We start from the raw sequence: 25,044 nt of genomic DNA, 5'->3' as shown, positions 1-25,044 counted from the left end.
TAATATTGACATTAGATAATTATATTATTAATTCTAACATTCTTTTTTTATTCTTCTCAATATATTACTTTTTCTATCTTCAAATATATTAATCTATTTATTATTGTATACAAAGTATAATAATTATTTGGTTAATTGATCACATATAAGATTAGATGTTTAGTAAAAAATTATAATATATCTTTAAAGACCAATAGATGATGAAATTAAATTTGAAATCAAGAGAAAAATTAAGAAAATGTAGAACACTACAGTGCATAAACTTTCGCTTTGTACAGTGATAAAACATAAGATGAGACCAAGTGAAATACTTTTATGTATGAGTCTCATTCAAATTAGCCCATTATAATATTTTTATTAACTCACTTTGTCTTTCGTTTTTACTTCACTAACTTTGCAGTGTGACTCATTCAAGCATTAATTTTTTATTTTTTTAGTACATAGTGGTCTCCACTCTCATCGACTTCAATATTTAGAAGTCGGTATTAGTAGTTTATAGGTAATAGACAATTATTTAGTTTTTATTTTATGTCTTTTGATTAATTGTGTAATTTTTTATGTTCTACCTAATTCATTTTAGAATTTTTATTGAATTTTTATAATCATGATTAGAAGTGTTGCACACATACAATATGAAATTAATATATTTTAATATGTTAATATTGAAGTGTCGAATAAATGTATTAAATCATTATTTAAGAACTTTTAAAAAAACAATATAATCATAATTCAGATTTAAATATTAACATACAAATAAAAAATTACGATGAATATCTTATAAAATAAATGGTATTAGCCCAAAAAGATTAAATATGATTATTATAAATGAATTTTTCTTAATTAAGTAGAAAATTTCCAGCAAATGCGCTGAATTAATTAGAATGTTTTCAATATAGTATGTCGATAAATATTTTTCCATATGAGTTAGTAATTGAGTCCTTATGAACATTTAAAAAAATGTGTCTTTAGTTATAGTAATGATGTCTTATAATTTAAAATATTAAATGAAAAAAATTATTAAGATAAAAAAATTAATTAGGAAATTTAAGAATATGTGATTACTCAATTAGTTTAATTGACACGCTATTTAGTTTACTGATTTAATAGATGTTAAATCCACAATCATTGAGTTTGAAAAGAATTTTTGTAGAATAAAATACAATTATAATAAATTACTTGATTGTATATGTAATAAAATTTTGTATATTTCATATATGTTTGATTTATTTCATTTATAAGGTTGAAATTTTATATATTAAAATATAAGATTTGTTATATATCTTAACATCGATAAATTAACTAAATATTAATTTTAGCTACCATATAATTCTGGTTTCGCCCTAAACTTTTGTGTATTCGTTTGTTTGAATTTATTATTTCTACCAAGACCCATAATATGTCAAACATGAAAGTGAATATTAATTTAAATAGATGATAATATTTATATATTGTAATAAACATATTTACCCCTCACGATACTGATAAAACTAACTTAAAAATAATATGTTGACGAACATATTGTCAGGGATCCAAAAATACAACTCAAATGTCAACTTTGACACTCAATTTTGAGTGACTGCCTCATCAACCCATAATTTTTGGACAAGATAGTATGTAGGACCGAGCTCTTGCCGCTTTAACAAAAGCTATAGCTAGTGGTAATGGTGCAACTCAAATCTTTTAAACCGCACAGCAGCTCAAGCACCACGGTTCGATCGCTCTACCAAGCAGGGACAATTATTGCACCCAACAATCTCCCTCCCAATAATTGCACTCCTTGCAATCAATGAGAATCGAACCCGTGACCTTGACTCTGATATCAATTGTAGGACCGAGCGCTTGTCGCTTTACCAAAAACTATAGCTAGTGGTAATGGTGCAACTCAAATATTTTAAACCGCAAAGCAGCTCAAGCACCACGGTTCGATCGCTCTACCAAGCAGGGACAATTATTGCACCCAACATAGCAACATCACAATTTTGAAATCAAACTGATATTTTTTATTTTATATCAAGAATTCATTATTGAAAATCGATAATATTAGATATATAGATATTTAATATAAACACGTGCGAGCTCATTTAGGCTCACCTTTAAATGAGTCGACAAAATTTCAAACAAACTCACTTAAATTGTTTGGCGGTACAGTCCAAACCGAAAGACTCAACCCAAATTGACGGCTCAAATCACAACAATCTTTTACCGTGTTTTATTTAAACAATTTTTAAATATAAAACGCAAAAAAATTTCGGTTGCAAAAAAATTTTAATTTAAACACATAAATTCTAGAAAACTGTCACATGAGGATATGAAAAAAATTAATAAGACACCAAAGAAAATTCACAATTCGATAATGAGTTATTTCTAAACTTTAATTAATTTAATTTACATAATGAAAAGATAAATAAAAAATCTAAATTATTGGATTAAAAATAACATATTATAATGTGGGTAGACATAAAAAAACCAAATACTAATTTACATAATGAAAAGATATCATTGGATAAAAATAACATATTATAATGTGAGTAGACATAAAAAATCAAATACTAATAATCACACATATTTAAAATATGAATAAGGAAAAAGAAAAGACACATTTAAAGTAAACAATTAATGTAAAAAAAGTAATTAATAAGGAGATAAAGGTAAATTCACATATAAAGTCACATATTTATATATATAATAGATATATACTTGCGCACGAATGTTCGGAGAACATAGCCTCACAGCCATTGCCACTTTTGGTTGTCAATTAGTTTTTTTTCATTCGTTAAACACGAAGATAGATTTTGAAAAATAATAAAAAAAAAGTGAGGCAAAGGTTCCATACCAAAGCAAATCATACGTGAAGCGTCGCTTCCATATTGTTCAAAATAATCATGAAAATAAATAAGTGATATGATTTGCTTTGGTATGGAACTTTTGCCTTACTTTTTTTTATTGTGAGCAGATCATGAGTAATAATATTGAATATCTTTTACAAATGTAAACTAATTTCTCAATAAGAATGCTCTGATCCTTTAAAATTTATATGGATTTTAGGAAGCCAAAACCATTAAGAGATTTTATTGTGAATCTATAGAATGAAAATTAATTTGTTTTGTGCCTTTGAAATACTTATGTTATAAATACTAATCTTTAAGTATAATCATTCTTGATGAAATATATTCACATTAAATGCCTGCTTATTCTATATAATTAATATACATGCAGGAAATTATCTGTTTATAGTGACTGAGCGATCAAGAATTAATAAAATGAAGCCGACCTCATGCATAGTGTTGAGGCCGGTTTCTTGTCTTTTTTTCCTGGTATGTCTTTAAAAATGAATTTCCATGGGACAAACATGTAGAAATTCTTCTATATAATTCAGACTGACAGGTTTAAATTAATCTGCTTAAATGCAGATGTTTGTTTTGCTATCTTTAGCTGGCTTGTTGATTCCCTTGTGGATTAATCGGGTTACAAGGATAGAAAGCCAAGTGAATCTGATTGTTTACAACATCAATCAAGAATTATTTTCTGGGATTGAGAGAACAAGTACATTATTTTCTCCTATTAATGCATCCGCCATTAATTTAGCACGCTTCTTGAGTTCGTCCTTGGATGAAAATGAACTTCGATCCTCCTCGCATATTCAGTCTAAGGTCAGTATACATGTATCTAGTTAAATATTCCAGTTGTTGGTAAGTTTTTTTGCTTCCTGTATGCGTGTGCTCCCGCATGTGTTTTATCGAAAAAACAAAGTGAATACTTTGGTAATGCAGGTGGCTCATACGTTATTTCTAGCTCTATCAACAGTACCATACGTTTCTGAAGTAGCATACATTGGATTGGATGGCTTATTCTTTGGCTACTATGTGAAAGGTGGTCAGCCTTTTGCATTGTACTCGAATTCTACTTTTTCTTCAACCCAAAATGCCCCAAAAGATTTCACCTTGTACGCGCAGCCAGCAAATGGCACGGGGGAACTATATGGTGAAGCCATTATGTTTCCTCCATCAGATATATTCAATAAAATCTGGTTTCAAAGTGCACCAAATAATTCAAACGTTTATGCCTCAGTAGAGACTGACTGGGCTGATTCTCAAGATTTAATGTTACTTGTCAATGCTGGTTTGGATCGAAGAGGAGCCGTCACTTTTGGGTATCCGGTGAAATCATTTATTGATTTCTTCACTGCGGGCGTTTGCTTTTACAATGGAAGCTTGATTTTAGCCACAAAAGATGGGATTATGCTCACTGAGGGAATTCCAAACACTCAAATGATCTTGATTGATAATCGAGTCTCGTTTAACTTATTAGGCCCCGATGGCGATCGAGTAGGACGTGCAGTTGGAAATATAACATGCCACTCTGATGAAGGGATGCTAACAGACTCTGTAACAAGTATTTGGGGTAGTAAATACGTGATAAGTTGTTCATCGGTTGAAATTGCCGGACTCCAACTGGTACGAGTTTATTCTTATGATCACATGTGTTATTCACTAATCTTGTAGTTCAAAAGTTTCCACTCTTAAACTTGTTTACTTTTCAGGTGTATGTTTTGGCTCTACCTTATAGTCGGTTGTCAGCCTTCATTCATAACAACATCATGTCGGCATTTATATTTCTCATGATATTAATCGGTTTTATGGTGATTACCATTTGCACTTTTGTGTATTTGATAGTCATAGCAGCAAGAAGAGAAATGAATCTATGTGGAGCATTGATAAAACAAATGGAAGCAACTCGACAGGCCGAAAGGAAGAGTATGAACAAAAGTCTAGCTTTTGCGAGGGCAAGCCATGATATCCGTGCTTCCTTAGCAGGCATTACAGGCTTGATTGAAATGTCCCATAACATAGTCCCTAAACTAGATCCTTCAGGACCAGAGTTGCATACAAATTTACTTCAGATGGAAGCTTGTAACAAAGATCTTCTAGGTTCGTTTTTCTTGAATTTCGCATATTGTTGTTGTTACTATATATCAGGTGAATCATTATTCATTTGTTGTTGAATGATTTGTTATGTTCAGGTATATTGAACACGATTCTTGATACAATTAAAATAGATGCCAGCAAAATGCAACTTGAGGAGGAAGAGTTTGACATAGACCGGTTACTAGAAGATGTAGTTGATTTGTTTCATCCTGTTGGTATGAAGAAAGGGGTGGACATAATCTTGGATCCTTATGATGGTTCTATCATGAAATCCTCCCGCGTGAGAGGGGACCGAGTGAAACTAAAGCAGATTTTATGCAACTTACTGAGTAATGCAGTAAAGTTTACTTCAGAAGGGCATGTGGTGGTTCGATCTTGGGCAAGAAAATCGAGTCTTGAAACGGGCATTCTTGCTTCTAACAAAAGCTACAGCTTGATGAGACGCATATCATGCTTGTTTTCCCAGGTTGATAGAGCATATAGCGAGTCAGAAGTTGTGAAAAGTATTCAGCTGGATCCCAATTGCATGGAATTTATATTCGAGGTGAATGACACAGGAAAAGGGATTCCAAAAGAGCAACAAAAATCTGTATTTGAAAACTATGTTCAACTCAAAGAGACATCATCTGGGACACAAGGCACAGGTTTAGGACTCGGCATTGTTCAATCCCTGGTAGGCTATCTACTGTGATTTCTCCGCATTAGAAATCACTCTACATATTAAAAGTCCAACTTTTCATTTGATCTACTGCTACTGTGTGGCACTAGCTATTTACTTTAATATATAGATCCTTTAAGCTCTATACATTTTTCGAATGCAGGTTCGTTTGATGGGCGGAGAAATAGAAATTATGGATAAAGAAATTGGTGAGAAGGGAACTTGCTTCAGATTTAACACATTCTTCAGCATATGCAGTACAGATATTTCAGCCAATGCAAGAGACGTAGATGTTGAGGCTCATGGTGGTCACATCTCAAGTGGTTCTTTTCGACATTCCGGATCTATCAACCGGACACAAAGCCCGAAATCCGAAGCATCCCAAGTCATACTCTTGCTCCAGAGTGCTAAAAGAAGTGTCATTTTGCAGAATTACATGGAGAGACAAGGCATAAAGGTGCATACCGTGAAGCAATATCACCAACTTTCTCCAACTCTAAAGAAAATCAAGCGAAAGCTCGGACTCTCGCAATACAGCTCTTCCGCTAAATCTGACGTAAATTCAAGAAGCGATGCCCACACATCTCATGCGTCCAGTACAAGATCATTAAAGGAAGTGCCACTTAGTGCTTTGGATGGCACAGACAATGATTTACTCTTCCACAGTAATCCTTGTACGATGGGTAGTTTGGTTAGCTTCATTTTGATAGTGATCGATACTGGTGCAGGGCCTTTTCGAGAGATCAGCAGAGCCATAGCTGAATTCAGAAGGGACTTAAACAATGGCTGTTGTAGCAGGGTTGTTTGGCTTGACAAACCGGGTTCGGAAAGCTCTAATTTCCGGGGCCTTGGCGAGCACGCTCTGCCTCAATCTGATATAGTAATGTCCAAGCCTTTCCATGGATCCCGTTTGTATCAAACTATCAGTCTTCTACCAGAGCTTCGTGGCATGCCGCTTCCTAGAAAAGGAGAAACATCTCACGATGTTGAAAATATCGATCCTCTCAGAGTGGCTAGCCCATCTGGGAGCACTATCAACATTACCAAGAAGGATGTGAAAGAACAGTCATCTGAAGATGATGTCTTTCGAAAGGTCGAGGAAATCAAAGAGCAAAAGACAGGCAAAGTTAAACCTCTGACTGGGAAGAAAATCTTGGTGGCAGACGATGACCCTGTGGGACTTAGGATAGCTACATCTGTGGCTTTACAGCTTGGTGCAGTGACTTCTTCATGTAGAAATGGAGAAGAAGCTTTGGAGCTTGTTTGCAAAAGTCTAAAGGATGAAACAAATACCAGAGCTTCTATGAATCTGAAACCTTTTGATTGTATACTAATGGATTGCGAGGTAAAGAGTTTAGAACTTGTTAATTCTTTAGGGATAGTTGCTTCTCTAGCCCTCAACTTTTACTTCTTTTTTTCACTTGACCCTAATGTCACTGACATGGTTCAAACATAGGATCCACATGTCCAATGACATACAATCACTCACGACCATACTTGTCAAAAAAAATGAATAGTCTAGAACTAAGACTCAAGAAAACGAAAAAAAAAAAAAAGAAGAAGAAGCAGTTTTCCCATTCTTGAATTTGAAAATATTACTTGTATTTTGTTTAGAATTTTGATGTTTTTTCCCCCTTAACAGATGCCCGTAATGAATGGGATTGAAGCAACCAGGAGAATGAGACAAGAGGAGGGATTTTACGGCGTTCACATCCCCATTGTTGCCTTAACAGCCCACGTTCGAGGAGAAGAGATAGATATGATGATCGAGGCTGGAGTAGATGATCTTTTAACCAAGCCACTCAACAAGGAAAATCTTATGAAAGCTGTATCAAAGTTTATCTTTTAAACCACACTTTGAAGATGAGTTTTTCTTCGTTTTTTGGCTTCAAGATACATCATTTAAATGTACATAATTCCAGATACCTGTAAGAGTAATTGTGCATTCCATATATATAGCACAATAAACTTGGACAAATCTACGACGGATGAAATATACAAAGATTGGAACTCAATTTGTCTTGATTAGCGGTTTGGATCGATTAATTTCATTTGAGGAATGAAATTCGAGTCCATCTGCGACCAGTCTGAAAAATAAGAAAAACCACGAAATTCCCAATATAAAATCAACAGTATCTCAAAACCCCGTGCCATTTTTAGGGATTTATATTTGTGATTTCAAATTAAAAGGTTGTAAAAGAACTATTATTTTTAATTGACTGTTAGATGATATTTGAATTCAACTTTAGACATACAAGTGTACTTATCTCAACTAAGTCCATGATTTCATTGTAACTATATATTAAATAATTTATTTAAATAAAAAAACTCATGTGAAATTGTCTCACAGATCAATTACTTTGTGAGACGGATATCCAACTTGATTCGACTCATAAAAATTATTATTCATTATGTCCAAAGTCTTATTTTTTACTTCAAAAGTAGCATTTTTTTGTTAGTTAATTATATAATGAAAAAATATTATGATATATGTTGATTTGAGGAAAACATATTAATTTTATAATATTTTATTAATTTGAGTGAAAAATATTACTTTTTATTTCAAAAGCAACACTTTTCACAACATATATGGATCGAATCGATCAATTTTGCATATAGATTGTAAATGTGTTTGTATAAGAGACTTACTAATCTAACTGTTGCAAAAGCCATATATCCAAAAACACAACAATTCCTAAAAAATATGTTATATTTAAAAAATTTGAAAAAAAATCAATTTCTGAAAAAGTACAAAAAAAAAAAAAATATTCGATGATGAATATGCTCCCACATAAGAATCGATCGTGTGATGTCGAAGTGTGTCATCCCATATAATCTCAAGCTTTATCAACTTGCTTACGTCTTTTGGGTATATTTTGGAGATCAATCTTTCATTCTTCTAACTCAAATCTCTGTTCACTTGTGCACATCCTTTTATTTATTATTTCATCTTTGTCAAGAGGTATATGATATATATAGAGTTTTCTCATTCATGGAGAACCTTCCTAATAAAAAAAATAAAGACGGATCGTTTTACTCCACTCGCAATTTCTTGAGTAATGCTATCATTTTCCTAGTTTTATTACTAATATTATTTCAATCAATTCATGTAATTTCGGAGAAACTTAATTAAAATAATCAACAAACACCAACTAACTTTGGAATTTACTCCTAGAATGGATCTCATGTGAGACCGTCTCACGGATCTTAGTCTGTGAGACGGGTCAACCCTACCCATATTCACAATAAAAAGTAATACTCTTAGCATAAAAAGTAATACTTTTTCATGGATGCCCCAAATAAGAGATCCGTCTCACAAATACGACCCGTGAGACCGTCTCACACAAGTTTTTGTCTCACTCCTATTACCTCAAAATTGATTCTTTATTTGCTTAGCTGTATTCCTCTATTTTCACGCCCCCATACCAACCTACTCGTCTGCCACCATATGTTCCACCAACCCATCGACTTGCAAACATTGGGTATCTTATATTTTGATGGTAAAAATTTAAGGAATACGATTTTATAGATCGTATTTTGTGAGATGAATATTTTATTTGAGTTATTTATGAAAAATTATTACTTTTTATTGTGAATATCGGTATGATTGACCCGTCTCACGAGATACTTACTCTATTTTAATAGGACGGAAATAGTTTTGATTTTGAATATAGATGAGATCAATTTATTTTATAAATATAAATTTGTGATTTTATCTCATGAAAAATCTACTCATTTTTATTCACATATATGAGATTCGATCCTAAATCGATATGGATATCTTATAATCACGATCTATTATAGAAAAATAATTAAAAGAATACAAAATTTAAATTTTTTTAAATGTTAAATTTTTTTTTGGAGTTAAAAAGGAAGAGAATATTATAAATTTGTGTCAATTAAATTCGAGATTTAATCCCCTATAAATCACCTCCCCCGCACCAGCAAAACTCTTTTTCGCCAACTTTGGAACTTCTAGGGTACGCTGTCCTTTTCCTTTATTTTTCCTTCGTCTTGTTTTATTCTGTAATTATTTTTATTCAATTTACATTGTTTTATATGATTTTGTTTTGATTTATTCGTCAATTTTTATGATCGATTGTGAATCTGTTTTGATTCGTTTAATTTTTTTGTTGATTGTTGTGGTGATTTGTTGGTTGACCGCGAAACTTCATGTATTTTTTTCCTTTCATCTGCAGATTGATTGGATTATTCGAATTCGGTTGAATACAGATCTAGGTTTTGTGTACCGTTTAGGTAATCGTTGATTTTGGGGGCTGAAGTTTGGATCTCTGTTTCTATGATTCCGCGCTTTTTTCTCCGTGAATTTTTATGACTCTCGCCGTTCTGATACGTCGAATTAGGATTCTCCACTCATTCTCTGTTGTGTTTCTCTACTGGTTCTATTCAATTTCATGAATTTTTCCTCCACTGTCTAATTGGTTTAATCGATTTAGCCAATAATAGTTTAGCTGTCCAACCTTCATTTCGATCTAGGATAAACCCTCGTTCAATTTGTAAATTATACACCTTAAATCCCGATCGATTCTGAGTTTGTCTTTAAGAAATGGCTTCAAAACAACCGCCTACTAGCTCGGGTTCAGGCCTTGAAGAAAGGAAAAGGAAGCGTAAGTTATCAAACCGCGAATCTGCCCGTAGGTCTCGAATGAAGAAGCAGCAACACTTGGATGAGTTACTTGCTCAAGAAAGGCTGATGAAAGAGGAGAACAAGAAACTTAGTCAGATGATCGATGACGCCTCACAGCTCTACCTCAACTTTGCTTCCGATAATAACGTGCTCAGGGCACAGGTTGCAGAGCTAACTGACCGCCTCAGATCGCTCAATTCTGTCATTCACATCGCATCCGAGGTTAGTGGTCTGGCATTCGATATTCAGGATATTCCTGACACGTTTCTGGAGCCTTGGCAGCTTCCCTGCCCGATTCAACCCATCCGAGCTGATATGTTCCAGTACTAAAACAATGGTGGAAGCAGTCACTGAATTCAAGGGCTCCGACGATTCTATGCTTGTGTTTTGCTTCCGGTTTCGTATGTACTTCTTGTTATGTCGGGTTGGAATTGTTATGATTAGGTGGTATGTGTGTTTGTGGTATTGTTATATGAAGTCTTAAGTTTTTAATTTCTCTGTTTGGGTTTTATGTTAGTTTGCCTTCGGGTTAGTTATGGTCTAATGTTTTGTCCTAAATGGTTCTATTGTAGCAATGTCATATGGTTTTCTTGATTGCTGTGAATTAGTACATTAACATCTTGATATGTTCGTCATTTGTATCGGGTGAATTGGGTTTGTGATCTTTGCCAAAAGTTAGAATATGAAATCGCTCTTGATTTGTTCGTCATCTGTATCATTAGTTACGGGTGAATTGGGTTTGTGATCGTTGCCAAAAGTTAGAATGTGAAATCGCCATGGTAAGATTTTGTCGTTTGACCCTATGTTTTTAAATCAGATCATATTATTTATATCTCACTTTTAGGTGATTTCGGCTTGTGACCAAAAGAGTTTTAAAAGGTTATTATTTTATAGAAGAATTCCGCAATGCTTCGATTTTTCCCTAGATAGCAAATCCTAATTTGCCCTATTAGTTGCTCCACATTCTTCTACCGGAAAACTTTACCATCAAAACTGTTATATGGAAGCAATAAACTTAAACATCTGCAAAAGCTTTACCGGCGTGCAAATAAAGGGAATTATAATGCAAGTGTTGCATATTTTTCAACAATCTTCATTCCCAATTTCCAGTTCTTTTGTAACCATAAGATGCTGTAACATTTCTGTTCACCCAAACCATCTATATATAATTAATTATACATGAATAAGGTACACGATCGTATCCATAATCCTAAATCAGTTGTCGTAAGTGCGGCACTCCTCAGTCTCCGGATTGTCCTTGCAGTAATTCTCCAACGGATCCGAGTTCTCCTTACTCCTGTCCCTAGCATGGCTAGCCGCCGCGCTCAGCTCCTCCACTTCGTCCCACGCCGCTGCGCACTCCCCACCAACCGGGTCATCGGAGCAGGTTTCCTGCGCGTTCTTGATGCTCTCTTCCACTTTATCTGACAGCTTATCAGGCACCACCGCCACGGGGTGGAGAGAGACCATCCTGCCATGTCCAAAGCTTGTGGAGCACCCCCTCCATGGGGTGTTTATGAATGAGAACTTACCAGAATTCTGGGCTTTTGACGAGCTCGTTATCTGGGCAAAGACTTTGGGGGTTGAGAAGCTGACTCCAACTACAGCGGCTGCCATTGCCAAGATTTTAAGACACGAAGCGCACAATGGCTGGAATCTTGAACAGAAAATGTGTTCTTTCTCTGAAGCCCAATAAGATATACTAGTAGGGCGTGTATTGATTTGCGGACGCTAAATTCTTATCCCTTCTCTCTGCCAGTCATGGGCTATTCAAAAGATATAGAAATATCGTTAACATTTTAAAGTTTCCTACCTGTCACACTTCCGTTTAAACTTGAACTCAATACTACCTTCGCCCATACCAGAATTTACAAGTTTGACCTTACAAAATATATTAATAGTATCTTATTATTAAATTAGTACATTTGTATCAAAATTTTAATAAAAACACTTTTAAAAACATAATGCAATGATACAACTAAAACAATCTTAAAGTCATCCCTCATTTTACTCGCATATCATTTCAAACTTTACTAGATCAAATCTTGTAAAATCCGTTGGTCTTCCCTTACATTGAATTTGTCCGTCAAATAGATCAAATACCCACATATGGAGACCTACCACCATCCCAAATTATTACACCAAAAAAAAAAAAAAAGCATCCATAATTAGTCAAATAATTTTGGTCAAATATTTTACAATAAATATTATCTCTGTTTCTTGTCGATTTGCTTGCCCCCTTGCTCCATTTATCATCCTAAGCAAGGTTCTAAAAAGCGTGACGCGCGTCGAGCTCCAAGTTTTTCAAGCTTAAGCGAGATTAGCACAGACTTAAGCATGAAAAAGCGTTTTTTTATCTTTAATGTAATTGTAATTATCTCAAACCAATAAATTGATAAAATAATACATAAATATGATAAATTTATTTCTGATGCATTAATTCTCATATTTATAAAATCATAAAAATATCAAAATTATAATCTTTATTTGTTTTTGCAACTAGACAACATTAAAAATGTTAAATATTTGTCAAATCATTATCAGACACGCTTAATCATAATTAAAATTAAAAAATAAACATTTAAATTATAAACATAATTTATTATTTTAAAATAAAAAGACATACCTTCAAAATATAAAAAATTAAAAAATAAATAGATGACATTAATTGTGTTTAAGCACGCTTAATTAAACACCTTAATTATGCTTAATTCGGTCAAACTACAGTTTGACCGCTTTTTTTCGTTTTCTCCGAAACTTGGCGTTTTTGACGAGCTTCAAGCTTAAACACGTTTGAACGGGATTTAAGCGAATTTTGTAGAACACTGATACTAAGTATTAGTACCATACTTCGGCATATTTATGACCAACAACTCCTATCATTGGTCAGGGTAATGAAAAGTGGGTTATTGAGTACGAAATGTCAAACAAGCAATCCGTCAAAAAGTCCACCAAGTTCAATTACGAAGCAAATTTTAAGAAAATCGTGATTAAAGAATGATGAATCAGTAGCAAAAACTTGTGTATTTTCCACTATTTTAATGAATCTTTCAATGTTGTGAATTACGAGAGGCGGTGACAGGATGGTCAGTAACCGTCTTACTGCCTAGACTGTAGTTGATTGCAAATTTAAAATCATCGACCGTCTCCGTCGTCTTCGTCGCATGCTCGCCCACCCCGCTCGCTGAATAGTTTCGAACCGTCTATAAAGACCACTTTGGACAAAAAGGAGGCGGTCCAGGGTCGATAATGATTGATGATTAAATATGTAACTGGTAACACAAGCAACAACTATTCGACCTGAAAAGAAACACCGTATAAATTGAAGAAATTGGACTGCTTACATGGGGATGAACCAGGAAGGACGTCTTTCCCAAGGATTAATCCGAATATAAAAAAAAGTGATATTTTTACTTATTGTTTGTTTAAGATCAAAACCATTTCGGTTCTTTTATCTATGATCTGAGGAAGATCCATCGGCCTTTAGTCCAGACAATAAGAACCAAAAAATTTAATATTGAACGAAAATTTTATAAATATATATATTTCGCTCAATTATCTAGAGTAATATCCAAACTTTAGGAGGAAGGAGTGAATAATTGTGTTTTTCAGTGACTTTTTAATGATCAATAAAGATTGGTTAGTCCGATTAGTCCGATCAAAGTCCAAAAAGTCCCCCATAGTGGGCAAACTTTGTCGCCTTCTTCCTTTCACACTGCCCATGTTTTCTTCTTCGACTCCATTGTTGTGAATTCTTGGTAGCAAATTTTCTATTAATAGTTAGCCCACTCCCACTCCCACTCCCACTCCCCCTTCCATCGCCTAATCTCTTCTTCTTGTTGTTTGCACATGGCTTCCTTCTTGTGTTCCGCCAGATTTTTAATCCTTCTCTTCCTCCTATCCGCGCTCCCCATAGCCTACATCATACATTCCGAGACCTCGGAGCCCGCCACCCACGTGTACCACTACCACAGCGGTGGCTGGCTCCGGGAGTGCGCCAAGTGGGACCAGCTCAACCGGCGGTTCATTGTCTCCTTCTTCGAGGGCGGTCTCGGGGTGGTCTCGGTGGAACAAGACCACGAGCCGGGGTCTGTTTTGGAGGAGATTGTTGTGGTCGAGAACACTGACTCTGGGAAGAATTCGTCTCTCGGGCTCGTCGTGGACGGACCCAGGAATCGCTTGTTGGTGGCTATCGCCGATGTGTTGGGAAACCGGTACAGTGCGGTGGCGGCGTATGATCTGACCACGTGGAGGCGGATTTTTCTGACCCAACTCAGCGGACCAGGTGATGATCCTTGGATTCATAAATGATTAGCTTTGAAGTTCAGTAATTCAAGTTCTGACAAAATTTTCGAACTCTAACGCAAAACTGAAGCTGATTGATTTCGTGTTATTATTTCCTCTCTTTCTCGTTCTTTTCATAGGATTCCCAAGTTTGTGACTTGTGAGTATTTTTAGACAAACATAATGTACGCAGACTCCTCGTAGTATCTTTAACTTCTGGAAACTAATATCGGGTGAATAGACTGAAGTTTAATATTGTCAAAAAACGAGAAATACTTTCCGGAAGTCCACCGGAGCTCCGGTGTGTACTGACGGAGGTCGGTGGTAGTTCACCAAAGCTATGGCTGTGGTGGGTGGTGGTAGTTGGTGGTGGTTCACCAAAGCTATTCATACCTCACTGCCAAATGGTGTGTCTATTCCCATAAAGTTCGCAGCTCTTCAATCTAATCTAATCTAATCTAATGTAAATATAAATATATCACTTGATATTTCCTTGTTTCATTTAAGTTGGCCAATTAAATTATTAGGTTATCTTAAGGATTTTTTTTGTAATTCATTGTCCATCTTAAATGAATTTGGACAGTATTACATATTCCTCTTTCTTTCTTAATTTTATACCAAAAAAATTATTTATTTACGTTTCTTTGTTCATTTAAGTTAACAAATTAAATTAATGTCTTTTTAAAAGTTTTTTTGTGATTCATTGTCATCTTAGATAGATTTATTCCTCTTTCGTTCTTAATTTTCTGCCAAAAAATTATTTATTTACATTTCTTTGTTCATTTAAGTTAACAAATTAAATTAATGTCTTTTTAAGGATTTTTTTGTGATTCATTGTCATCTTAGATAGATTTGGAAATTAATACACGTTTTTCTTTCTTCTCTAAATTTTATGTAAAAAAAGTATTTATTTACATTTCTTAGTCAATTTTTGTGATTCATTGTCCATTTTAGATGTATTTCTTAGTCAATTTTTGTGTTTCATTGTCCATCTTAGATATATTTGAACATTAACACGCATTTTTCTTTTTTTTTTTCCCTAAATTTTATGTAAAAAAAGTTATTTATTTACATTTCTTAGTCAATTTTTTCACAAGTTGATTTGTAAATATGAACTAATAAAATCATATATTTCTAATATACCACTTCAATTGTGAATTTCCTTACATATAAATATACCACTTCAATTGTGAATTTTTTTATATGTCCTTGTTCATTTAAGTTTGTTAATTAAATTATTAGATTATCTTAAGGGTTTTTTTTGTAATTCATTGTTCATCTTAAATGAATTTGGACATTAATACATATTTTTCTTTATTTTTTAAATTTTATGTCAAAAAAATTATTTATTTACATTTCCTTGTTCATTTGAGTTAGTAAATTAAATTAATATGTCTTTTTAAGGGGTTTTTTTTGTGATTCATTGTCCATCTTAGATAGATTTGGACATTAATTTACATTCTTCTTTATTTTTTAAATTTTATGTAAAAAAATTATTTATTTATATTTCTTAGTCAATTTTTGTGATTTATTGTCCATCTTAGATATATTTGGACATTAATACACATTCTTTTTTTCCTCTAAATTTTAAACTAAATTTATGATATAATCTTTAAAAAAAATTTAATAAATGTAATCCTTATAATAAATATGAATTATATTGATAGTTTATTATCATTGTTATATATTACAATTTTACATATAAAATTTTTTAACTGAGTATTAAATATTATTTTATTTATATATGTTTTTTACTATATATATTTATTTGAATGGTATTATGTTAAAATTTTATTTCTCTTAAAGTATTAATCACCAATATTAATTTATAAATGATTGATTCTGATATAAAATTAATTATCTATAATATGTATTTTAAAAAACAAAAAAATTAAATAAAATCCGCAATGTGTTAAAAGTTAGCAAAAACAAAAGTGATATTTACCTTAATAACAAGTTTAATGATTTTATTTTAACATTATTATGATAAGTTAGTAAATTAAGAGAATTTTATTTGACGTTTGTCTATGTGTACTCTATTTAAGTAAATTTTAGTTTTGATTTTGGTAAAATTCACTATTCTGTTAATTTTATTTTTATTGTTTTTTTCATTTTGAATGATATTTGAATGAAAAATATTTTTGTTGATTTATCATTTAAGAGAGCTGTATTATGTCGTGGATTGAAAAATGTCATATAAATAAGTGAATATATATGATTTATTGTCATGATGTACTTTTATGTATTGTGTTTTGATATATTTAGATTAATAAATACTTATAAACATGATATTATTCAAACGATTTTAAACATTATCTAATTATCGTGATTATATTTTTCATTATTAGTCACCTACGTGCATCGCACGTGTACATTCCTAGTTTCTTTAAATAGACCTCCCTATCAATTCCAAAATTTTCTGATTTCCCTTTATTATGTTTCTGCCTAGAATTTCAAAGGAATGATTTTTTAGGTTCGAATTTCTGAAAATGAAATCTTAAATTCGAATTTTTAAGATTGCAGATGTTTAAATCCGAGAATGAAAATAAATCGGGAGATTTTCTTTTATCTTAAATAATCCAAGAAAGCTTTAAATATTTTCGGTTTGTACTTGTCGAAAAAATTTGTAGTCCTAGCGTCGTATGATAATGGTGTTTGTATCTTGGATACGAATTATCAAGAACCATTAACACGATAACACGGCAATATCATTTTATTTTATTCTATAAAAAATAAAGTTCAAGTATTGTCTCAATCAAATAAACTATATTGCCATTCTACTCAAATTCTTATAGCCATTTTTTGTGGGTAAAATTTGCTCCAAAATAAATACCAATTTTTTACCAACAAAAAATTTAGCCATAGAGTCTTGGATCTTTTACTTTGTTCGTTAAGTTGAAGTTAATTTCTAGGCAAGTTTCTTGAAGTTTCTGCAAGCTCTGAGCTATATTTACAAATGAGAGATTGTATCTCGAATACCGATAGTTCCATACGCTCATTGAAACTATCATAAGGTCCTAGAGTTCATGCCTGGAACGTGTAATTTTTTAATGTTAAATATATGTGTGTGTGTTCCATCTATGTGGTATATTACATCAGTATTATCATTTAATTTTGAGATAGTTTAGTTGACAAAACAGATAAAGGAACCTGCATCATACTTCATTAGCTCAAGGGTGTGGCTTTCCACAATCATTGGTACCAATCTGTAGCTTCTTTTAATTTGATCTTAAACCATGCAGAAGGTGAAAAGGGTTTCGCGGATGATGTAGCCATTGATTCTGAGGGAAATGCATACGTAACCGATACATCAGGAAGCAAGATCTGGAAGGTTGGAGTGAATGGAGAATTCCTATACACCATTAAGAGTTCTCTCTTTGCTCAAAAGGAGTGGTACAAGAAATTGGTTGGACTCAATGGAATTGTCTACCATCCGAATGGATATTTATTAGTCATTCACACTTTCTCCGGTAATCTATTCAAGATTGAAATAGGAAAAGAAGATGAGGTTAAGCTGGTGAAAATAATTGGAGGTTCGCTAAGATTTGGAGATGGATTGGAGCTCGTATCTTCCACTAAACTGGTGGTTGCGGGAAACCCTTCAAAACTGCTTGAAAGTTCTGATGATTGGGAGACGGCTGGTGTAGTGGGCAAGTTCAGTGGTGCAACCCATCGTTTGGTTACAGCTGCGACAGTGAAAGATGACAAGGTATATCTAAGCCACATATTTGGTTTGGGGTATCCTAAGAGGAAACATGTGCTGGTCGAGGCTGTTTTTTCTTCGTGAAATGGGCATATAAATTTCTGTAGTTTTTCTGCTTTGGCATTTTTCGTTTAAGTTGAGCACTTCAGATCATTCATCATGTAGTAGAATGGGCCCTAAACAGTTGTTGCTTGCATATATAATCTATGAAAAGTTGCAATTTTTGTGTCCCCTTATGCTGTCTTCTACCGGGATATCAAGTAAGCGAGTGGTGAGAGTCATACAATTATTTCAACTGCTCCGATTAAAATATACCAACATTTAGTCAGATGAAAATACATGCAACACTAATGAGACTATGCTGTATCTGAAGTAAACTCTCCTGGTGAGGCATAGCACTCATAGGACAAAACATTTGGTGAATCCACCATATCAACGGTCCACTCTGATCGGATGTAGCATGAAAAAATTCCGCTCGACATATGCAAATCCATTATCGTCAATGACTTATTGAACCAGCATGTGACACAATCCAGAGGATTTATAGCTTAATTATCTACATCTGATGGGTAATATTTTTAGCAAAGATCACATCTTTTTCTTTCTTTATCTGTTTTAACCACTAAATTCACTTTTCTTGAGAAGTTGAGGAGCTGAAAGGATTCTCATCTACTACAACTGAGTCAAGGTTGCTTAATGAACTAACAATTAACTTTCGACTAAAATTCTTGCTCTATTCCCCCTATTTGAACTTCCAAGTTGTAAGAGAATACAAGGGTGTGCCCTTCCATCCAACAAATAGGCCCTTTCCATTATTTTCGAGAGTGCATGAGCTTCCATGTGAAAACTGCTTCAAAACTAAACTAGCTTGATACCTTGATGACTCGCTCAGCTCGATTTCCTCCATCCCAAACCTCCCCAAAAATGCCCTCCAAACATCTAATTTGACATTCCGAGTGACCCTTTCTTGGCCCTCTGTTGAAACTATATTGATGATCCCATCACCAAAGTAAGTTTTTTCTAGTATAGTTCTGAATTCATTGTTTTTCTCCATGCAATCTTCCAAACAATCAAAAAATGCACTGTAAAAGAAGAGTGCTTCAATGAAACGATCCACGAATGAAGAGGAATTGTGATTGGCCTCCACTTCTGTGACCACCATTAGAGCTGGCCTGAGTCTTGTCACTGCTCTCATTAGATTGTCTAAACAATCAGGCGTTGATATCATTGTTCTTAACATGATAAACGAGTAAATGACCAAAGTTTCGTCAGCTTCTACGTCCAACAGATCTTCCTTAAAATCCTTCATGTCTTTTAGATTAAAAACCTTGAAAATAAAAGGCAGGTTCAAAGATTGAGCAAAACTCAGCAGTCTCTTGCCAGTGTCCTCCACTTTCCGTAAATCAGTTGTTACCACTGCTGTTATTTTGAGATGTTTGATTGAGCAATCTGCGAGCCCTTGCATCAAGGCTATCCACTGGATTCCACTCCTTACTTGGAGATCAATCAAATGGATCTTGCAAGATGTCTTCGCATTCTCAATAATGGCTTGTATTGCAGCCAATTGCGTAACTTGAGCAAAGGGCAGCTCTTGGTACGCTGCCAAGAACGTGTTGTTCGTACCTAAGGCAAGACATGTCTCTCGTTTTTCAGGTTGGTTTCTCATCTTCTCTCCAGTGATCCACCCTTCTTCTCTGTATATCCTCTGTTGAAGAGCTTCAGCAAAGTAAAAGGCCACACGCTGGACTGGTGTACCTGAATCAGATGCCACCCACAGGCATCGAGAAATCAATTTACTAGCAATATCAAAGCGTTTGGTGCCCACGTTTTCTGCTGCAGATAGGAGAAGATGAACAAGCTCCACATCTCTTGCTTCATCCATGGAAAGCCCTGAGAGGGAAGAGCCAACATAAGGGTGGATAAACATGGAAATCCCATCAATCCTGTTGGTGGAAAATTGGATGAACTTCTCTCCAGCAACTCTCAAGATTTCTTCTGTTGATAATTTCTGTCCACCTACGGGAGTCTCCTCGATCGGATCCTTTAAGCTCTCTTCTCTCGACATCTTGAATCCCCTACCATAACTGTTCAAGAGCTCCCATGATGCAAGAGAGAATAAATCTGGTTTTTCTTTAACAGGTTTTCTGAGTTCTGATATTGACCGCTGCAGATTTTCTTTGAATTCCTCGAGACCAGGCATGAAATCTTCGTTCTGGATCCTAGTATCCGAGTCAGGTTTCTGTTCGTAATTTCCAAATATCTCGGCCTTTTTCTCCGTGGTATTTTCGTGGCCAAACACTGAACAAAATAAATCCACGAATTCACCGTCATCCATGTTGAACGATTGATGTTCTTCGCTCACGGGAATCGTTTCATCTTTTGCATATCCAACCAGAGGATCACAATTCTCTGGAAGAATAGTGTCATTGCTTTGAAATGAAAAACCAGCTTCTCCCACCATACTCACAGAAAGAGTAAGCTCTGCACACTATAGATATCGTTCTCTATTCGAATAATAATCGATGATCATTACCAGGTTACTTATCACTTGCAAATAATACAAGTTTTAATCGGTTTTCAAGGCCCTCTGAGGTAAAAAACAGTAAACAGAAAAGAAAACAAGTTTATGAGAACTGCAGAATTTCAAGGTTCGTTTTTTCAGTAGAAATAATATCTCCCACTCTTGACAATCTCTTACAGGAAATGAGCTACAATCTGTACAAGCTCTTGAAAGGTCAGCCAGAGTCGGCCAAAGATAAAATAGAGATTAATTAACTAAATTATTAATTAACGATTGTGTGCAATTGGGAACAAAAAGAAATAGACAAAAAGAAGGTAACGAGAAAATGATGCCAACACTGGCTAACAGACGAGGCTGGGAGTGGCGACAAGAATCACGCATAGAAGGCACATAGGAATTTTCTCAAAATTTTATAAATTCATTTCCGACATCTGTTACATTCCCCAAGTTGAATTTTGTATAGTGACTTTTGTGTTTGGATGAACGATTTTGATTTGAAAATTGTATTTGGAATTCACATATTGTCAAAATTAAGAAGGGATTATTTTGAAATCCGACTAAAATTAATAAATCAAATGGATTTGAGAAATCCATTATCCAAATACCACTAATTTACTTCTTGAAAGTTGAACATAGTTCCTCTTATGTATCCGTCTAGAGCCTGCAACTTCATGTTCACCAGTTTGTCCATGTCTCCTTGGTGGTTACACGGGTAATATAATATAATTGAATAAAAACATATTAAAAGAACAGAGTTGCACATAAGTTGTTGAAGAGACAAAGTCATAAACTCCTCAACACAGGTTGTACGTCAAAATAATGTTCGTGGAAATCTAAAACTTTGCTACCACAATCTCCACCAAATATTAGACAAGATCTGCTCTTCTTTCGAATGGGACGACAAATACGCAGACAGAACAGAGCGACATATTCTTATCACCTACATAGTTAGATCTCCTGAAACTCGTAAGCTAGTATTTTTTAAAAAGAACAGTAGGAAATTAAAAACACTAGATAGATTTTTTTATATAAAAAAACACACACACACACAAGATAGATGCCAATGAAACTTGGAATTCCCAAGTATATCACATGCAGAAGAGACTGATTGAGTCCACGTTGTATCATCATTGATTTCATCAACTACAAACTATGAGATGATAATAGTAGAATTTCCTGACTCACAAAAAGGTCACTGAGTTTTGGCAAGGATTTTAAATTCTCACGTTCAATATAACCATCTTCCGCTAATTTAACAATAACTGAATCACACAGTGAAGACTTTATTTGGGATCTACTTTTCTTCAGCAGCAGCTGCAAGGGGCTGGAAGGCTTTGAGAGGATTCAAGATAACACCGTCTATAAGCCCATACTCTTTGGCCTCTTTAGCACTCATGAAAAAGTCACGATCAGTGTCTTGGTTGATCTTTTCCAGGCTTTGACCAGTGTGATAAGCCAAGTAACCATTCAAATTCGCTTTGTGATGTAACATTTCATTAGCCTGAGCACAAGGATACGGTCCACATAAACATTGAAAAGAACAGCATTTTTCTCTAACTAGAAGACATAAATAGACACCAAATAAATTATAAACATGAAATTACCTGAATATCTATGTCAGTTTGCCCACCCTGTGCGCCTCCTAGAGGCTGATGGATCATTATTCTTGAGTTGGGAAGGCTGTATCTTTTTCCTTCAGTGGACATCAAGAAGAAAATACCGTTGTACAATTTGAGATACCAAGATACAATGGTCGAAACCATAAATTGAATAAAAATTAGTCAATCGTATACCTTTAGTACCACCGCTTAACAGGAAAGCTCCCATACTGCACAAGGATAAGGAGAATCAATTCAATTCCCTATATTATGTCACAAAGTGAGATAAAAACTATAAAAAAAAATAGGACCAGATGATCAGGCGCCAGCCACAACATCCAACAAAGAGTTCAAAGCTACGGATTATGCATCATCAAGATAATAGTATAGGGCAGTATCCAATACTCTGAAAATTGAAACAAAAGAAAAAATTTGGCCAAGTTGTCTTCCATTTGATCTTGTTTAAAGTAGCAAGGAGTGCTGAAGAGTGAACAGGGTGACACATAATCTAATAAAAATTCAGCAGCCAAAAGCCCAAAAATCTAATTCATCGAACAACATAAAATGAACTTGCAGCAGTTTGCTAAGGTTTATATATCCATTGAGTTCTGGAAATAGACTGTCCGCTGATAAAGAAAAATATAATCTAATTTGTACTTTAATAATGACATAAACTGCAGAAAGACAGCCAAAAGAGTGCCAATGAATCAATACTGCAAAAAGCAGTGACAATGAATCTTTACCTAGCTGCTAGTCCAACGCAGACTGTCGAAACGTCAGGTCTAATATGCCTCATTGTATCAAATACAGCCATTCCTAAAACCAAGAGGAAGAAAATTAGATACGTGATTATCAAAACTATAAGTAAAGGAAACAAAGAATCAGATATATTACCAGCGGTAACTGATCCACCAGGAGAGTTTACATACATGACTATGTCCTGTCCAATTACAGAAAATATTTAGCCTCACATATTCACCAATAAATATGTGTCTAAGAAAAAAATGTCCGAGAAAAAATTCAAGGGACACCAAAAGCTTCTAGTACATTTTCATTTGCCCATGAGGAAAGAATCAGGTAGGCCGATGACCCACACTTGAAGGAGACGAGAACTTGTTATAAAGAAAATTCAGAGTGACCTGGTAATTACAACCACCACATTGTCTACTGCCACACTAAGGAAATCACTAAAGCCGAAGCAAATCAAAGAAATTGCTAATGACTTGGGCAACAGGTACTCCACAAGCGTTACAAATCAATGACCATGCAGTTTAACCACATTGGATTCAGATACGAAAGTTACATGGAACGAGAAAAAATTACCTTGGTAGGATCAACAGCATCAAGATAGAGCAACTGAGCAACAATTATATTAGCCATATCATCGTCTACTGCTCCACCACATCTTATAATCCTCTACAAAAATAAAATGAATTCCAACTTTATCATCAAAAAGATTAAGGCAACGGACAAAACTAAGTACCATTTCACTTCAAACAAAAATTGCCTCACATATTGAAAAAGCTGGCTGATAACACTCATAAAACGTTCTTGAACCATTGGAGGTGGACCCTGTGCACCTTGTGCGAAAGCAGGAAAGTACGGTGATGACGGAACTTGCAAGTCATCCCTAAATACAATCAGGCTTCCATTATTATTAACTAATAAAATGCTCCCTCTGTTTGCATATGAGTGCCTTTCAGGAGACAAAAGTGAATCTCAACTTTTTGAACAAATTCCTTGCGCAATGATGAAAGTTGTAAAATCATCAGCAAAATCAATTTAAACTTTCGCTAATCAGAAACATAAACCCTTAATGGGAATATAAGTTTTATGAAATAAAACCATTAAACATTTAACTCCAAAGCATTGAAATCACGATATTCTAATATTGTTTATTGCTACTCAAATGCTTCAACAAATCATTAAAACAATTGTAGCGAACAACATCAACATCAACATCAACTCAATATGATACCATCTGGGCAGCAGGCAAATTATTAGCTAGACCCTCAACATTTTCGCAACCTCAAAATCCATAACACCTTCGAAAAAGGCATACCTAATAGACCAAATACCACTGCGTGAGCTCTTTTCGGGCGCATAATACTGTGGAGCGTACATCGAACTCCGGGTCTTCAATTTTCTGCAACAATAAAAACTATTACAGAGCCAACAAAAATTCAACTTTCGAACCACCTTGGACATTAAAAGTCACACCTGGAAGCGAGAGGCCGGAACGGAAGGGAGAGGGTTTGGGAGGAGAGAGAGGAGGGGGAAGAAACAGAGAGCGAGGATGAATTGACGGCGAGAGAGGAGGAAGAACAAACGGAAGCCTGCGCCATTTTCAGAGGGAGGTAGCTTATCAGATATACGGCGGCGACTGTCTGTCTGTCAAAGTGTGGAGTATTTCACTAAAATCTCCATAGATATTGGCCAACACAACCTGTCATGAAATGAAATTAACAAGGGTGCTTACAAGTTATAACTAAATAATAAATCCCAATAAAATATCGAATCTTGGATTAATTTTTAGTCGATCATGGTTTGGATTGAAAAAACTATTTAGTTAAAGGTTTGCGTAGATTAACAATTGACCAAAATGTATTGTTAATTTAACTATAATATATAGTTCTTTTACAAAACTATGTTCCAGTTTTTTACTTGGATAATTAGAATCTTTTGTGAAAAATCGAGTATATGTCTT

General features: G+C 34.3%; 6 protein-coding genes across 6 annotated transcripts; 3 read left to right on the top strand and 3 right to left on the bottom strand.

Moving 5' to 3' along the window:
* The first annotated feature begins 3,260 nt into the window (after positions 1 to 3,260).
* LOC140968566 (histidine kinase CKI1-like) lies at positions 3,261 to 7,499 on the top strand. Its single transcript, XM_073429613.1, has 7 exons — positions 3,261 to 3,314; positions 3,411 to 3,650; positions 3,771 to 4,454; positions 4,541 to 4,928; positions 5,021 to 5,598; positions 5,747 to 6,928; positions 7,226 to 7,499. The coding sequence occupies exons 1-7, from the start codon at positions 3,261 to 3,263 to the stop codon at positions 7,430 to 7,432; spliced, it is 3,333 nt and encodes a 1,110-aa protein (XP_073285714.1). The 3' UTR covers positions 7,433 to 7,499.
* Positions 7,500 to 9,497: 1,998 nt separating this feature from the next.
* On the top strand, positions 9,498 to 10,861 carry LOC140988842 (bZIP transcription factor 53-like). The gene is made up of 2 exons (XM_073457924.1): positions 9,498 to 9,563; positions 9,783 to 10,861. The coding sequence occupies exon 2, from the start codon at positions 10,151 to 10,153 to the stop codon at positions 10,559 to 10,561; it is 411 nt and encodes a 136-aa protein (XP_073314025.1). The 5' UTR covers positions 9,498 to 9,563; positions 9,783 to 10,150; the 3' UTR covers positions 10,562 to 10,861.
* A 447-nt stretch (positions 10,862 to 11,308) lies between these two features.
* On the bottom strand, positions 11,309 to 11,986 carry LOC140988851 (calvin cycle protein CP12-2, chloroplastic-like). Its single transcript, XM_073457930.1, has one exon. It carries the CDS (start codon positions 11,846 to 11,848, stop codon positions 11,447 to 11,449), a length of 402 nt encoding a protein of 133 aa, XP_073314031.1. The 5' UTR covers positions 11,849 to 11,986; the 3' UTR covers positions 11,309 to 11,446.
* Positions 11,987 to 13,823: 1,837 nt separating this feature from the next.
* LOC140988805 (uncharacterized) lies at positions 13,824 to 18,448 on the top strand. The gene is made up of 2 exons (XM_073457878.1): positions 13,824 to 14,516; positions 17,758 to 18,448. Exons 1-2 carry the CDS (start codon positions 14,081 to 14,083, stop codon positions 18,300 to 18,302), a joined length of 981 nt encoding a protein of 326 aa, XP_073313979.1. The 5' UTR covers positions 13,824 to 14,080; the 3' UTR covers positions 18,303 to 18,448.
* A 293-nt stretch (positions 18,449 to 18,741) lies between these two features.
* Positions 18,742 to 21,728, bottom strand: LOC140988777 (DELLA protein RGL3-like). The gene has a single exon (XM_073457856.1). It carries the CDS (start codon positions 20,677 to 20,679, stop codon positions 18,961 to 18,963), a length of 1,719 nt encoding a protein of 572 aa, XP_073313957.1. The 5' UTR covers positions 20,680 to 21,728; the 3' UTR covers positions 18,742 to 18,960.
* Positions 21,729 to 21,793: 65 nt separating this feature from the next.
* LOC140988812 (ATP-dependent Clp protease proteolytic subunit 5, chloroplastic) lies at positions 21,794 to 24,806 on the bottom strand. The gene is made up of 9 exons (XM_073457888.1): positions 24,558 to 24,806; positions 24,400 to 24,483; positions 23,850 to 23,967; positions 23,661 to 23,753; positions 23,232 to 23,277; positions 23,081 to 23,153; positions 22,533 to 22,567; positions 22,344 to 22,432; positions 21,794 to 22,240 (listed from the first exon to the last, which is right to left on the bottom strand). Exons 1-9 carry the CDS (start codon positions 24,680 to 24,682, stop codon positions 22,034 to 22,036), a joined length of 870 nt encoding a protein of 289 aa, XP_073313989.1. The 5' UTR covers positions 24,683 to 24,806; the 3' UTR covers positions 21,794 to 22,033.
* Positions 24,807 to 25,044: the final 238 nt, after the last annotated feature.

The sequence above is a fragment of the Primulina huaijiensis genome, chromosome 1 (genome assembly GCF_012295235.1).
Source record: "Primulina huaijiensis isolate GDHJ02 chromosome 1, ASM1229523v2, whole genome shotgun sequence".
NCBI lineage: Eukaryota > Viridiplantae > Streptophyta > Magnoliopsida > Lamiales > Gesneriaceae > Primulina > Primulina huaijiensis.
Note: the sequence above shows the minus strand (reverse complement) of the source record. Positions and strands in the feature narration are given on the sequence as shown.

What these genes read in the sequence shown, in the direction of transcription:
- LOC140968566 (XM_073429613.1), top strand. Translation starts at nt 3,261, where the DNA reads ATGAAGCCGACCTCATGCATAGTGTTGAGGCCGGTTTCTTGTCTTTTT. An exon ending in TTTCTTGTCTTTTTTTCCTG is followed by an intron (nt 3,315 to 3,410) that starts GTATGTCTTTAA and finishes GCTTAAATGCAG; the next exon opens with ATGTTTGTTTTGCTATCTTT. An exon ending in GTATACTAATGGATTGCGAG is followed by an intron (nt 6,929 to 7,225) that starts GTAAAGAGTTTA and finishes CCCCCTTAACAG; the next exon opens with ATGCCCGTAATGAATGGGAT.
- LOC140988842 (XM_073457924.1), top strand. Translation starts at nt 10,151, where the DNA reads ATGGCTTCAAAACAACCGCCTACTAGCTCGGGTTCAGGCCTTGAAGAA.
- LOC140988851 (XM_073457930.1), bottom strand. Translation starts at nt 11,848, where the DNA reads ATGGCAGCCGCTGTAGTTGGAGTCAGCTTCTCAACCCCCAAAGTCTTT.
- LOC140988805 (XM_073457878.1), top strand. Translation starts at nt 14,081, where the DNA reads ATGGCTTCCTTCTTGTGTTCCGCCAGATTTTTAATCCTTCTCTTCCTC. An exon ending in GACCCAACTCAGCGGACCAG is followed by an intron (nt 14,517 to 17,757) that starts GTGATGATCCTT and finishes TAAACCATGCAG; the next exon opens with AAGGTGAAAAGGGTTTCGCG.
- LOC140988777 (XM_073457856.1), bottom strand. Translation starts at nt 20,679, where the DNA reads ATGGTGGGAGAAGCTGGTTTTTCATTTCAAAGCAATGACACTATTCTT.
- LOC140988812 (XM_073457888.1), bottom strand. Translation starts at nt 24,682, where the DNA reads ATGGCGCAGGCTTCCGTTTGTTCTTCCTCCTCTCTCGCCGTCAATTCA. An exon ending in TGCGTTGGACTAGCAGCTAG is followed by an intron (nt 22,568 to 23,080) that starts GTAAAGATTCAT and finishes ATCCTTGTGCAG; the next exon opens with TATGGGAGCTTTCCTGTTAA. An exon ending in GTTAAGCGGTGGTACTAAAG is followed by an intron (nt 22,433 to 22,532) that starts GTATACGATTGA and finishes TGTCCACTGAAG; the next exon opens with GAAAAAGATACAGCCTTCCC.